The 14,770-nt window shown below is 39.1% G+C and overlaps 1 protein-coding gene and 1 long non-coding RNA gene across 4 annotated transcripts in view; one reads left to right on the plus strand and one right to left on the minus strand.

Moving 5' to 3' along the window:
- Positions 1-881, minus strand: part of ZDHHC15 (zinc finger DHHC-type palmitoyltransferase 15) — a 110,511-nt gene extending 109,630 nt beyond the window's left edge. For all 3 annotated transcript variants that reach the window (XM_058659051.1, XM_004592769.3, XM_058659052.1), the window contains exon 1: positions 666-881. In XM_058659051.1, coding sequence (XP_058515034.1) covers positions 666-801 — 136 coding nt within the window. In that variant the 5' untranslated portion in view covers positions 802-881. The remainder of the gene's footprint in view (positions 1-665) is intronic.
- Positions 882-896: 15 nt separating this feature from the next.
- Positions 897-14,770, plus strand: part of LOC131478613 (uncharacterized) — a 51,211-nt gene continuing 37,337 nt past the window's right edge. The window contains exons 1-2 of the long non-coding RNA XR_009244580.1: positions 897-1,033; positions 1,384-1,455. This is a non-coding gene — a long non-coding RNA (uncharacterized LOC131478613). The remainder of the gene's footprint in view (positions 1,034-1,383; positions 1,456-14,770) is intronic.

Raw genomic sequence — 14,770 nt, forward strand, 5'->3', positions numbered from 1 at the left:
CTGCACAGAGGGCTTACCACTATTTGCAGTGGAGAGATACCAAGTGGGATAGAACCAGGTGTCCTGTGGGGTCTCTAGTGGGTAAGCACATAAAACACTGGAGTTGGTGTGAGAGGGTCTCAGGAAAAGCATAGACCCCAGTGTTGGGAGGAGGGAAGGAAAGCTTATAAGGCAGAGAGGGAATCTTTGAGGATTTTAGCAGGGAATCCCCAGTGCAGAATCCTGAGGGATTCTAGCAGCAGGAAAAATGGTGCGGCTCCTAGTTGGGCGCATTGGTGGGATTCGCAGTGTGAACAGTTCAAGGAGACAGGGTATGTTGTGTCCTCAGTTGGGTAGGGTGGGGGCCACCAGACCCAAAGCACAGACGAGTGGCTGTCTTGTTTGAGAAAAGGGGGTCCCAGAGAGAACAGCCAGGAAATTATTGTGGGTAGGGCAAGGAAATAAGAAACCGTAGGTGGGAGGCGATTGTGACATGGCGGGACCCTCGTGGGAGAGCACAGGAGATAATGTGAACAGGCAGAGGCTGGGGACAGGGAGCTCCTCAGGGAGTGAAACGCAAACCGCAGAGTGAGGGCTGAGAACACAGGGGACACCAGTGTGAAGGGTAGGGCAGACGATTATGCCGGAGCATAACTTCCCCACCTTAGGTGCCCAGCCCCACTTACCCAGGCAGAGTTCAAAGACGTAGGCATAGTAGGACCAGAGCACGACGAGGACAATAACGAGCACTGGCACCCAGGACAGTACCCGGCGGCAGCACCGCAACCCCCCGGATAGAGCCATCTTCCAGCCCCGCCGCATCTTCGGCTCGAAGATCGACCGAGCAGGCCTGCTGGCGCTGGGTCGGAACTGCTTGGGCGGTGACTGGGAGGCGGGAAAGAGCGCTGTGCGGCGCTCCACTGCCTAGCCTGGCGGGAACTGCGGGGCCCGCGCCGGCCGATCCCACCTGTGGGGCTGCGCGGCCCAGTGCACTCTGCCTGGCACAATAGGCGTGAATCACCGCAAGGAGGAACTGGCCTTGTTGGAGCAGAAGGTGATCCCTCAGGCAGTCGAGGCTGGGCGCTTTCGGAGAGGGAGCGGGCCCTCCCCTTTCTGCCCTCACCCCACCCCCACCTTCACCCCACCCCCATCCCTCCGCTGTGGCGCTAGATGCTGGCTGGGCTGGAGCTCTGCAAAACTAAAGCTTAAGAATTTCGGGTCCGCCCATCCGCTCTCCCTGCACTGCGTCCACTCACTTCCCTCCGATCTTTGTCCCTCTTTTGTCTCTTTTTGTCCCTCCCCCCTCCCCTAGCGTCTCCCCTCTCCCTGCTCACCTCCTCCCCCCCAGCACACAGGAGTACACAGTGTGAAAGATAACCAACCCTGGCATCTTTTAACTTAAAGGTCACTGGGCCCCATCCTCCCACTGCTGCTCGAATAATATGCGTAACACGTAGTGCCGCAGTCGCTGCTGGGGTAAGTTGCTTGACTGGGCGCTTATTCCTAGCCCCCTTGCAGAATTAGCTGGGTCTATTTTCAGAATCTGAGAGGGGATCAGAACAGAGCGTTTATTGACGAGTTTTTCAGGCAGATGAGAAGTGGAGGACATTTCAGACAGAATAAACAGCATTTCCAAAGACAACAGTGTAATGAAAAGTCCAAAAGTGTTCCAGGAACAACTGGTATGCCTTGAAGAGAGTGCTGGTGGAGGGGAGAGGCTGGAAAGGAGACTGGGGGACGGATAGCCTAAAGCCATGATATGAAGGCTTAGATGCCCAGCACACTTGTGGGGACACAGACTAGCAACAGCTATCAAAGGTTTGGGGGAAATGTAGTGACATGGGCTATGTGTTTTTGTAAAGGAATGGGCAGGATTTGAAGAGAAAGATGACCTGGAAGCCTAGAGATGTATTAGGAGCCAATTCAGATGTTTTTGAAAGAAATTGCTTTCTATTAGTGCAGCTTTGGTATAAAAGTTGGTATAAAGTGAATGATATAAAGCAGGGGGCCCAAGAGACTTATATTATCATCTGGGCTATAGGTGTTTACTGACTTAAACACAATAGTAGAAGTGCTGTAGGCTCTTGGCCTTTATATATTTGACACTCTTTTAATGATCTCCAAAAGTCTGTTTCATGAAGAAATTTGTAGTTTTCGGAGACCTATGTGGTTTTTTTTTTCTTCACATTCTGTGTGATCTGCTATGTGGAAACAAGCATTTCTGCAGACGCATTGTTTTCTCCACTTACGGTTACATATACAGTAAATTTCCTGAAGTGGTAAGAGTTTAAATTCTTTCCTTTCAGATGAAAAGAGCATTACAATTAGTGTTGCTAAAGAGACAGTGTAGTTAAATGCAATATGTAGCTGCAGTGTGAAATTACCTGATTATTTGGGCCCTAAGGTTAAGTTCATTTATTTATCTGAGATACACATATCGCAAGAGAGCTTTCCCACCTGCTGGTTCATGCCTCAAATGGCTGCAAAAACCGGGACTGTGCTAAACTGAAGCCAGGAGCCTAGAACTCTCCAATATGCATCAAAGCAAAACTGGAATCAGGACCCAAACTCAGACGCTCTAAAAGGGGATGTGGGCATCCCTGACAGTGTCTTAGCCTCTAATGCCAAATGCCTACCCAGCCGTAAGATTGTGATACTTAAATCTTTCATTATTTATGAATTTGGGGGCTCTTAGAACACATATCTTGGGATTGTTAAGGGTATGTAGTTTAAACCAGGTGGCTTTGAGGAGGCAGTGATGAAATGTGAGAGGGGAAGGCTGAAGTGACATTTAAAAAATGACTAACAGTTCACTGGGAAGACCGGAAGTGGGAGTAGGAGTTAATTGAGAGGGTAGTGGCAATGATACATAACACATCACAGCGTATTGAGGTACTGCATGTAATCTTACACTTCTGGAAAATATTAGTCTAACAAAAAGTGGTAAGGACTTCGCACGAAGACAGGAGCTGGAGGTGGGAGGATCAGGAGCAAATGTACTAGTGTTTTAGGGAGAGAATCAGCAGAGTTGTTGACTAGTTAGTAGATAGTGAAGGAGACGAGTCAAAGCTAACAACTGAATTTCTAGCTTCAGTACCTTGAATGAAAATGCCGTTAGTCATTGACTGTGGCTATGGTGAGAACAGGTTTGCTAGGGGAAGGTAATAACTTTTTTTGGACATGGTGAATTTTACCTAAATCCTATTCTAAGGTAATTTGGGGATGTTAAAAAGTCTGAGGGGTCAGAGTTGTAACGTAGAGTGTAAAGCTGCTGCCTGCATCCTATATGGATGCCAATTTGAGTCTCAGGTATTCTACTTCTGATCCAGCTCCTTGCTAGTGGCCTGGGAAAGTGGCCTTGGGGCATAGCAGAAGATGCCCCAAGTGCTTGAGCCCCTGCTACCTGCGTGAGAGACCCAGATGCAGTTCCTGACTTCTGGTTTTGCCTGGCCCACCTCTGCCTCTTGCAACCATCTGAGGATTAAACCTGTAGATGGAAGATTCTCTCTCTTACTCTCCCTACCTTCGCCTTTCCTTCTCACTTTCACTCTCCATCTTCCTCTTCCTCTCTGTGTAACTCTTTCAAATAAATAAGATTTTTTTTTAAGATATCCGTGTCAGAGAGTTTAGGATAGTGCTAACTCATACTGAGAGTAACATATACTGCGAAGAACCATAGAGTCAAACCAAGTTCAAATGTGTATAAGAAGGGTTGACAAAGTATGCTCATGGGATAAATTTGATCCACTGACTTATGGATAAAGTTTTATTGGAATACATTGGTGTCCATTTATTTGCGTGTAGTTTGTGGCTGTTTCGTACAATAACAGGAGAGTTGAATAGTTGTAATATAGACCATATGACCTACAAAGTCCAATTAAATTTTTCAAAATTAGAGAAAAAAATAAAAATACAAGCATGCCCATTCCTTTTTATTAACTCCCTAAATGTCAGATGACTGTGTCTGCTGGAGCTAACACCAAGAGCTAGGAATTCAAGTCTTCCACAAAGATGCTAGTAACTCAATTACTTGAGCCAAAACCAGTACCTCTCAGGATCTACATTGGCGGAAACTGAAGTCAGGAGTTAAGAGCCGGTGATCAAACTCAAGAGCTCCAGTATGGAATGTGGATGTCTTAACAGCTAGGCTAAATGCACAGTCTCAATTATTTTGCTTTTGAGGACCTTACTTACTACAGAATTATAGATTAACAGCAAAATTGAAAGGAAGGTTCAGAGATTTCCCATATAACCCCTGCCTCTACACATCATTGCCTTCCGCCTTATCATCTCTCACCAGAGCAGTGTTATTTGTTACAGTTGATGAGTCTACACTGATAAATCTTTATCATCCAAAGTCCATGGTTAACGTTAGCATTCTCTCGTAGAATGATGGAGCCTTATGGATTTGGACAAATGTATGATGGCATGTATCTACCGTTACAGTATCTTAACTATTACAAGCGTTCCCAAAATCTTCTGTGCTCCATCTATTCATTTTTTCTCACCACCTCCATTCCTGAGCAATTACTGATTTTTAAAATGTATTCAGTTTTGCTTTTACAGAATGTTGTATAACTTGAATTATTTAGTATACTGCCTTTTCACATTGGTTTCTTTCACTTGATAATGTTTAAGATCCCTTCATGTCTTTGCACAGATTGATAGGTTATCCTTTTTAGTGCTGAGTAATAGAAGCATTCCATTGCCTAGATGCACCCCAGTATTTATCTACTCACCTACTAGGGTATATCTTGGTTGCTTCCAAGTTTTTGCAATAAAGAATAAAACTTCTATAAACATCCATGTGCAGTATTTTGTGTAGATGTAAGTTTTCAGTTCATTTGAGTAAATATCAAGGAGTGTGAAAATTAGAATGTGTAGTAAGAGCATACTTAGTTTTGTAAGAAATTGCCAAAGCGGGTATATAATTTTGCATTCTCTCTAAAATGAGTGAATATTCCTGTTGTTCCACATCTTTGCCAAAATTTGGTGTGGTCAATATTCTGGATTTTGACAATTGTGAAAGGTCTGTAGTGGTATCTCACTGTTCTAGTGTGCATTTCCCTGCTACTGTATAATGCAATATGTTATATAACTTTTCATATGCTAACTTGCTGTTTGTATCTCTACACTGATGAGTTTCAGATCCATGGCCCAGTTTTTTTAAACATTAATTTTTATTTTTATTGTAAAGTCAGATATACACAGAGGAGGAGACACAGAGAGGAAGATCTTCTGTCCATTGTTTCACTCCCCAAACTGCCACAACGGCCGGACCTGTGCTGATCTGGAGTCAGAACCCAGGAACTTCTTCCGGGTATCTCATGCGGGTGCAGGATCCCAAAGCCCTAGACAGTCCTCAGTTGCCTTTCCAGGCCACAGGCAGGGAGCTGGATGGGAAGCGGGGCCGCCAAGATACAAACCTGTGCCCATATGCGATCCCGGTGCATGCAATGCAAGGAATTTAGCTGCTAGTCTACGGCACTGGGTCCCCATGGCTCATTTTTAAGTTCAGATGTTGATACTGTTATTGTTGGAATTTAAAGTTAGTTTGTGTATTTTAAAACACAGCTCCTGTTTTTATGTATGTCTTTTAGGCAAATATTCTCTTCCAGGATGTGTTGTATCATCTTTCTTTTGATAGTGTCTTTCATAGAGAATAGAAGAAATCTTTCATTTAAACAAGTCTAATTTCTTTTTTCATGGCTGTGCCTTTGGTCTCTTGTCTAAAAAGTCATTGTCAAGCCCACGATCATCTGTATTACCAAAGATATTATCCTCTAGGGCTTTTATGGGTTTTTGTTTAACATTTAGCTCTGTGTTCCATTTTGTGTCAATTTCTAATGAGAATATAAGCTCTGTGTCTAGATCTTCCTTTTTCTTGTATGTGGGTGTAAAATTGTTTTATCACTATTTGAAAAAATAATCTTTTCTCCAATGTATTGTGCTCATTCCTTTGTCAAAGATCAGTTGACTATTTCTATGTTTGTATTTCTGGGCTATTTTGAACCATTGAACTATTTATTCTTTTCCCAGTGCCACACTGTCTTGATTTATTGTTGCTTTATAGGAAATCTTTTTTAAATATTTTATTTAGTTAGTTTGAAAGACAGAGTTACAGAGAGAGAGAGAGAGAGAGAGAGAGAAATGAATCTTCCTTTCACTGGTTCACTCCTCAAATGACTGTAATAACCAGAGGTGGACTGAAGCTGGGAGCCAGGAGATTCTTCATGGTATGGTGTAGAGGCCCTAGGACTTAGGCCATCCTCCTCCACTTTCCCAGGCACAGTAGCAGGGAGCTGAATCAGAAGTGGACCAGCTGAGACTCTTAACTGGCACCCTATGGGATGTCAGTGTCACAGAGGATTAGCTTGATACACCACAGTGTATAGTAAATCTTATAGTAAGACTTGAAGTCAGGTAGTGTCAGTCCTTGAGTGTTTTTCTTCCTTCAATATCTTGTTGTCTATTCTGGATCTTTTAACTTTCTATATAAAATTTAGAACAACTTTACTGATATCCAAAAAATAACTTAGTGGGATTTTGGTTAGGATTGTGTATAATCTATTGGTCAGGTCATGATGGAATGACATCTGACAATGTTGAGCCTTCTGATCTACTGAATATTCAATATCACTCCATTTACTTAATTTTTTTCAGAATTTTTTAGTTTTTTGTTATATTTATTCCAAAGCATTTCATTTTTGGAAGTGAGATACCATTTAGGTATTTTATTAATTTCGAATTTTACTTATTCATTGCTATTTCATAGGACAGTGATTTATTTTGTATATTAAACTTGTGTCCTTCCACCTTGTTATAATTGCTTATTACTTCCAGGAATTTTTTGTAGATTCTTTCAGACTTTTTGCATAGACAGTCATGTCCATCTGAAAAACAAGGTTTTATTTTTTTTTAATTTGCAATGATAGATATGTTACTTTTTTCTAATTTTATTATGTTAGCTAGAACTTCTAGCTAGTGTCGAAAAGGAGTGGCGAAAAAGGAAGCCTTTGCCTGTTAGTGGAAGATTCTGGTTTCTTGGGCTGGGATTGTGGCATAACACATAAAACTGCCACCTGTGATGCCAGCATCCCATATGGTGCTGTTTTTGTTTGTTTTTGTCCCAGCTACTCTACTTCCAGTTCAACTCCCTGCTAATGATATAGAAAATGTAGTGAAAGATGGTGTAAGTGTTCGGGCTCCTGCCACTCAGGAGACCAGGATGAAGCTCTTTGCTCCTGACTTTAGCTGGACCCAGCCCTGGCTGTTGTAGCTGTCTGGGAGGTGAACCAGCAAATGGAAGATCTCTCCTCCCTCCCTCCCTCTCTCGTTCTGACTTCCAAATAATTTTAAAAACCTTTGTAGTTTCTTACCATTATAGGTTTTTGATAAATGCTGTTATCAAGTTGAGGAAGCTCTATAATTCCAGTTTCCTGAATTATTTTTCATCATTGATGGATATGCATTTTGTCAACCACATTCTCTATATCTACTGGTATGATCATGTGATTTTTCTTCTTTAGCCTGTTACTGTGGTAGAATGCATTAATTGACATTTGAATCCTCTCTCAGCTTTGCATACCTAATAGCAGAATTCCAGCAGAAGACTGGATATATTCTGTTCATATATTCACATTGTTTTATCTATTCATATTACAGATATTTAGATTATTTCTGTATTTTAGCTAAGGTTAATAATGTTGCAATGAATATGAGAAGATAGAAGGGGTCTTCAAAAGGCTCATGGAAAGTCTGTATTATGAAAAAACTGGATGGGTTTCAAATTTTTTATTATTTATTTGGAAGAGCTATGGAGAGAGGGAGAGAGAGATCTTGCATCTCAGGGTTCACTGTGCTTCTGGCCAAAAAGGCAGGAAATGGGCCATGTCAAAGCCATGAATCAGGAGATTCTTCCAGGTCTCCCATATGGGTGGCAATAACAGGGAGCTAGATCTAAAGTGGAGCATCTGAGACTGAAACCAGTGCTCATATGGGATGCAGCCATCTCAGGCAGTGGCTTACCTTGCTGTACCACAACACTAGCCTCATATGGTAGTTCCATTTGTAATTTTTTGAGGAATCTCCATATTGTTTTTCAGAATGGCTTACCAATTTACATTTCTTTCAACAATATATAAATATTTCCTTTTTTCCCACACTATCTTCAGCATTTGTTATCTTCTGACTTTAGACAATGGCCTAACAGGAATTCCTTGACAATGAGTCATGTTGAGAACCTTTTCATATGCCTGTTGGCCATTTGTATGTCTTTTAAAAAACAAGCATTAACTAGTCCTTTGTTCATTTTACAATTTTAAATTGTTATTTCTTTTAGCTGTTGAGTTGTGTGACTTATTTCTATATTTTGGATATTGACTCCTTACCAGATGTATGGTTTCCAAATATTTCCTCCCATTCTGTAGGTTGCTTAATGTTAGTTGTTTCCTTTGCTGTAAAAAAGCTTTGTTTGATGGAATCTCATTTTTGTTTTTATTTTCCTTTTTAGTCTCTTCACTTTTGGTGTCCTATCCAAAAAACTATATTTGTAAAAAGATGAATGTTGAGGAGCTTTTTCCAGGATTTTTTTTCCATTTCATGTCTTACATTTAAATTTTTAATGTATTTTGAGTTGATTTTTGTGAATCTTGTTATGTGGCATTGGATTTCAGGGTTTAAAAAAAAGACTAAATTTTAAAAATTTATTTGAAAGGCAGAGTTAGAGACAGCAAAAGAGAAAGAAAAAGGGGTAGGAAGAGATCTCCATTTGCTGGTTCACTCTCCAGACAGGTGTAGAAGCCAGGGCTGGCCTAGTCATAAGCCAAGACCAGTAGTTTCTTCTGTGTCTCCCACATGGGTGCAGGTGCCCAAGCAATTGGTCTGTTCACTACTGCTTTTCCGGGTACCCCAGCAGGGAGCTAAATTGGAAGCAGAACAGCTGGGACTCAGACTGGTGCCCATATGGGATGCTGGCATTTCAGGAATAGGCAGCAGCTTAACCTGGCATCATATGGGGCTCCCACATGGGTTCAGGGATTCAAGTATTTTGCTGCTTCCTAAGGCACACTAATAGAGAACTGGTTTGAAAGTGGAGTACTTGGGACTTGAACTGGCACCCATATTGTGTTGTAAGGAGTGACTTTACCCAATAAGTCACAACACAAGCCCTTATTGCTAATTTACTCATTTTTTTATCATAACCAAATGGTTTTTCAAATATTTTTCTGTATCTGTGAGTTGGTCTTGTGATTTCTATAATTCTATTATTTTGTTGTGTCATATTTATTGATTTAGATATATTGAACCATTCTTGGATGCCTTGATGAAAGATCAACTCCACGCAATCATGTTCTCTTATCCTCCTAATGTGCTGTTGAATTCTGCTTGCTATTATTTTATTGAGGAATTTTACATCCATGCTTATGAGGAATATAGGCCTATCATTTTCCTTTTTTCATATTATCCTTATCTGTCTTTGGTATTAGGCTAATGCTGGCCTTGTAAAATGAGTTTGGAAGTGAGAGAGTGAGAGATCGAGGACTGGGCCAGGCCCAAACCAAGCCTATGAACTGTATCCAGTTCTTCCACATTAGGTGGCAAGGAAACCAAGTACTTGGAGAGTCACCATTGCTTCTCAGGATGCACATTAGCAGGAAACTGGAATCTAGAATGGAGCAAGGACTTGAACCGAGGCATTCTGAGATGGAGGTTAGCCCAACTGGTGTCTTAAGTGCTACTCCAAATTCCTGCCTCTTTCTTTTTTAATTTAGCCATTTATTACTATAAACTTTCTTGTTAGTATTTCTTTGGCTTCATTCCATATGTTTTGGTGTGTTGTGTTTAATTTTCATTTTTGCCTTCAGCTATTTTTTAAAATTTCCTTTTTGTTGTTTCTTTAGTCCAGTGGTTGTTCAGGAGCATCAGTCTTGTTTATCTTATAAATATGTACAATTTTTTATATATCAGTTAAAAGAGACCTTGTTTAGTTCCCATGTATTTGTGAGTTTTCCCATTTGTTACTGTTATGTCTAATTTGATTTCATTGTAGTAAAAAAAAAATCCTTAGAATTGTTTCAATCTTCCTGAATTTGTTAATTGTGGCCTAGTGTATAATCTATACTGGAGTATGAGCCTTGTGTACTTGAGAAGAATATTTGCTGTTAGTGTGATGCTATATATGTTTGTTAGGTCTATCTGATCCATTGTTTTGCTCATATCAGCTGTTTTCTAATTGATTTTTCTATCTGAATATTCTATTCATTTTTTTCATGTCTAGTATTACACTTCTATGTATCTTCCAAATTAATTGAAATCAATATGTGGAGGGAATATTTGTATTCTTGTGTTCATTACAGCATTATACACAATAGCCAAAATATAGAATCGATGTAGATGTCTATCAACAGATGAATACAAAAAGAAAATGTGATATGTACCTATGGTATATACACATATATGCACAATTCAAATTTTAAAAAGTGAAATTTTTACAGTTCCTTTCCACGCTGTCATACACACTTGATCAGAAAGGCTGTGCTTTTCACAAGCAGGTGCTGAAAGGCAAGATACATGCAGAGGACAATCAAGTCTGGAAGGAAGCCTGTATATTTTATTTATATGATGAAATCCTGTGTTTTCATATAACTGAAGCAAGGGCAATGTGAGAAAGCAAGATGCCCATAATGTTTCTATTATACTGTATATGCTGTAGTCCCTTTTTGTGTGTTGTGTACAGCAAAAGACATTGATCAAAGTGTAAGGTGATACATATGTCTGAGAAATAAAATTATACAGTTATCACTCCAGTATATTTTGTTCACATTTTATCCTCATTTATCTTCCCCTCATTATTAATGAGAGGATGAAAACTGTACCATTTCCGGCTGCTTACCCAAATGACAAGAAAAATAATAGAGAGTATTAGGAAAAAGCAGAAGAGAAAAAACATTGGTGAATTGCAGTCAGCTAAGTAGACTGGCTGGCCTTATTTATGAAGCATCATTGCTTTTAGTATATACAAATAACTATTTTTCATATTTTCTCTGTATAATATGTTTATTAAATATCTTTTTAAAAATAGAGTGATGACTAGTAGAGGCTGCCTTGGGAGTGGGAAAAATGGAGAATTTGGGATCAAAGTTGAGAATAAAAGGAATAAGTGTTTGAAATACTCACGATGTGCATATCACAATCAACAATATTTTATAGTTCAAAATAGCTAGGAGCGGATATTTCCAAAGTCTCACCATTAAAAATGAGAAGTAAATGAAGTGTATATACTAGTTAGGTTGTTTGGATAATTACACATTTGATTTACACACATACACACCAGGGTACTTCAGAAAGCTCATGGAAAATGGAATTTAAAAAACACTTTATTTTTGGTTTAAAAAATTTAAAGCCATATGTAATTTTGTGTAATACTTATTTCCATGAACTTTTTGAAAATTGCTCATGTTGTATATACATAAGTATATATGATCAATTGTATTTTTTATATTATTTTGAACACATTTTTATCTGGTAGTTTAGGGAAAATTGGAAGCTTATTTTTACCTTTGCTTATTCTTTGTCCAGTGCCTTTTTAAAATGTAGGCCCAAGTATTGACCAACTTAATTTTCTTTTACTTTAAAGAACTCTTTCTATTAACATTTCTTGCAAGGTATATTTACTGGGGAGAAAAATCTTCAATTTTTGTTTGTAGATGTGTTTATTTCATTTTGAAGGATAATTTTACAGGGCAGGCACAGAATTCTAGTTTGTTTGTTTGTGTGTATGTTTGTGTGTTTTTTCCTTAACACTAAATATCTCACTTCACCTTGGTCATTTTCATTGTTTCTCATGCTCCTTAAGATAGGGTTACTTTGGGCCCAGCGCAGTAGCCTAGCGGCTAAAGTCCTCATCTTCTATGCACTGGGATCCCTTATGGGAGCCAGTTCTAATCCCGGCAGCCCCGCTTCCCATCCAACATCCTGCTTGTGGCCTGGGAAAACAGTTGAGGACGGCCCAAAGCCTTGGGACCCTGCGTGGGAGACCCAGAAGAGATTCCTGGCTCCTGGCTTTGGATTGGCACAGCTCCAGCCGCTGCAGCCACTTGGGGAGTGAACCATTGGACAGAAGATCTTCCTCTCTTCTCTCCTCTCTGTATATCTGCCTTTCCAAAAAATAAATACATCTTAAAAAAAAATAGGGTTACATCATAGTAAATTATATATACCAGACTCCAAAATGAATTTTAAATGTTTTGAATTTATTTGAGAATCAGAGAAACAGAAACAAAGTATTTATCTGCTGGTTTATTCCCCAAATGCTCACACATCCAGGATTGGGCCTAATATAAGGTAGAAACCTGGAATTCAGTCCAGGTCTCCCACCTAGAAGCAGGAAGTCGGCTGCTCCACCTGCTGCTTCCACTTTGCAGAAAACTAGAATTAGGAACAGAGCCAGGACTCACCAAGGCACTTCAACATGGGATGTGAGTGTCCCAACCAGCAGCCTAATCACTAAACTGAAAATGCACTGAACACACCTGACTCCTGAGACATCGTAACTTACTTAGCAACACATTATACTGTTGAGTGTGTTTATCCTTATGATCATGTGGATGATTGGTAACTGCAGCTCACTGCTACTGTTCACCCTTGTGATACAATTGTACCACATATGCGTAACCTGCAAAAAGACCAAAATCCAGTTTTAAGTACAGTGTCTACTGAATGTATATTGTGTTCATATTACTGAGAGGTAGAAAGATCAAATTGAATCATCATAAGTTGATGGCCATGTATATTCACATATATATATATATATATATATATATATATATATAAAAATATAAATGTTGCATGTGTTTGTATACATATATATGAACTTTTTCCAGGTTTTGTATTATTTTTCATAGTTGGAGGTTTCTTCTTATGATATCCTTTAGTTCGGAGGTTTCTTTTTATTCAGATATGTCCATTTTACTGATAAACCTATCAAAGACATTCTTCATTTCTGCTGCAATGTTTTGATCTCTAGCATTTCATTTTGGTTATTTCTTAGAATTTTCATGTGTTTGCTTGTATAGACCATTTGTTCTTTTATGCTGTTATTTATCCATTTGAGCTCACGGCATATTAATCATAGCTGTTTTAAATTTCAATTTCCCTGCCACAGCTGATTCTCATGCTTCTTCTACCACTTGAAACTGGTTTTTGCTTTTTAGTGTATCTTGTCATTTTTTTGTTGATAGCCAGGTGTAACTCACTGTATAAAATGGTCACCTAGTATCATGGTAGTAAGTTATAGGGGAAGGGAAAGTGTTCTATAGTCTTCTGAATAGATCTTAAGTTTTAATTAAGTCTATGCCCCTGGACTGCTGTTGTTATCCCTCCCTTGGGTAAGACAGGATGGTTCAGGTGAGTTGGAGTAGATTACTTCCTTCTCCAGTGTGGAAGGCTAGAACGAGACAGAATTGAGTCATTCCTTTCTTCCTCACTTAACACTAGAGCTGGCTTGCATGGACATTTTCCTTTGTCTTAGACCAATTAGGCTCTGAATAATGCTCTAGTGGATTGGGCTCTGATTAAGAAATTTCCCCTGAGGGAAGACCTTATTAAGAAAAATAAGAAATAATTAAGAAAATATTAAGAAAAATAATTAAGTTCTAGTGTACTTAAGAATGTTTTATCTTCCTCCACTCCCACTGCTGGAAGCATGAGAAAATGTGTGTGTGACACAGGTTGTGAGAACCTGGTTGAATTCCAGAGGCAAATCTTACAAATGCATGAGGCCCCCTGAAGTTTTTAATTCTCGTTTTTTTTCTATTCTGAATCTCCAGCAGTTTGTTATTTATAGTACAGCCTGATTCCTGCAGAGGCTTCAGGTCCTGCATTGCTCTATGTAAGTTATGATTCTTTGTTTCTGCCTGCCTGTCTGTAATTTGGGGGCAATGGTTTTCCCTGTCACCTCACTTCTCTTATAGATCTAAGAAGAGCTATTGATTCTTTTGTTTGTCTTTTTTAAAATTTTAGTTTGTTTTTTATAGAGGTTTTATTATTTTGTTTCTAGGCTTATTCTTCCACCAAGAGATACTGTCTTTAACTGATTCAATGTGATTTGTAGATACAGTTCTGACAACATTAAGGATAATTCCTTGTTCTCTTCCTTCCTCCCCCACACTCTGCTTCCTTCTCCCTTTCTTTTTTTCAGTTCTTGAGATAACATTTTATATTTACATTGCAGTAAAAAGGCTTAATATTTTACTAAGAAGATTAACAAGTAAAAAGCAGAGAGACCTTAGTTTACTAGAAATTCAGTTAATGACTATAAATAATAATTGAATGGAAAAATTGCCATTTCACCACTTATACAGTGAATTTTGAAGTAATCACAGGCCACTAAAACTATAGCAGTATAACAGTCTTGATTTCATAATGGTATAAGGCAAGGTTTTACAAAGCTGTGTTTGCAGTGATATTTCTTTTTTTCTTTTTTCTTGGTTAAATTTTAGCTGACACACATAAGGGCATACATATGTGGTGTTTGTTCTTCTGAATCTGGCTTATTTTACTCACCATTATGTCCTCAAGGTGAGTCCATTTTACTGCAAATCGTAGAGTTTCATCTTATATTGCTCAATAATATTCCATTGTGTTTCTATACCACATTTTCTTTATCTATTCATCTGATGATTGACACCTTGGTTAACTCCAAAGTTTGGCTGTTGTGAGCAGTGCTGCTACAAACATGGTGTTACAGGCATTTCTTTGATATACTGTGTTCAGGTCTATTTAATTTATA

The sequence above is a fragment of the Ochotona princeps genome, chromosome X (assembly GCF_030435755.1).
Source record: "Ochotona princeps isolate mOchPri1 chromosome X, mOchPri1.hap1, whole genome shotgun sequence".
NCBI classification, from domain to species: domain Eukaryota; kingdom Metazoa; phylum Chordata; class Mammalia; order Lagomorpha; family Ochotonidae; genus Ochotona; species Ochotona princeps.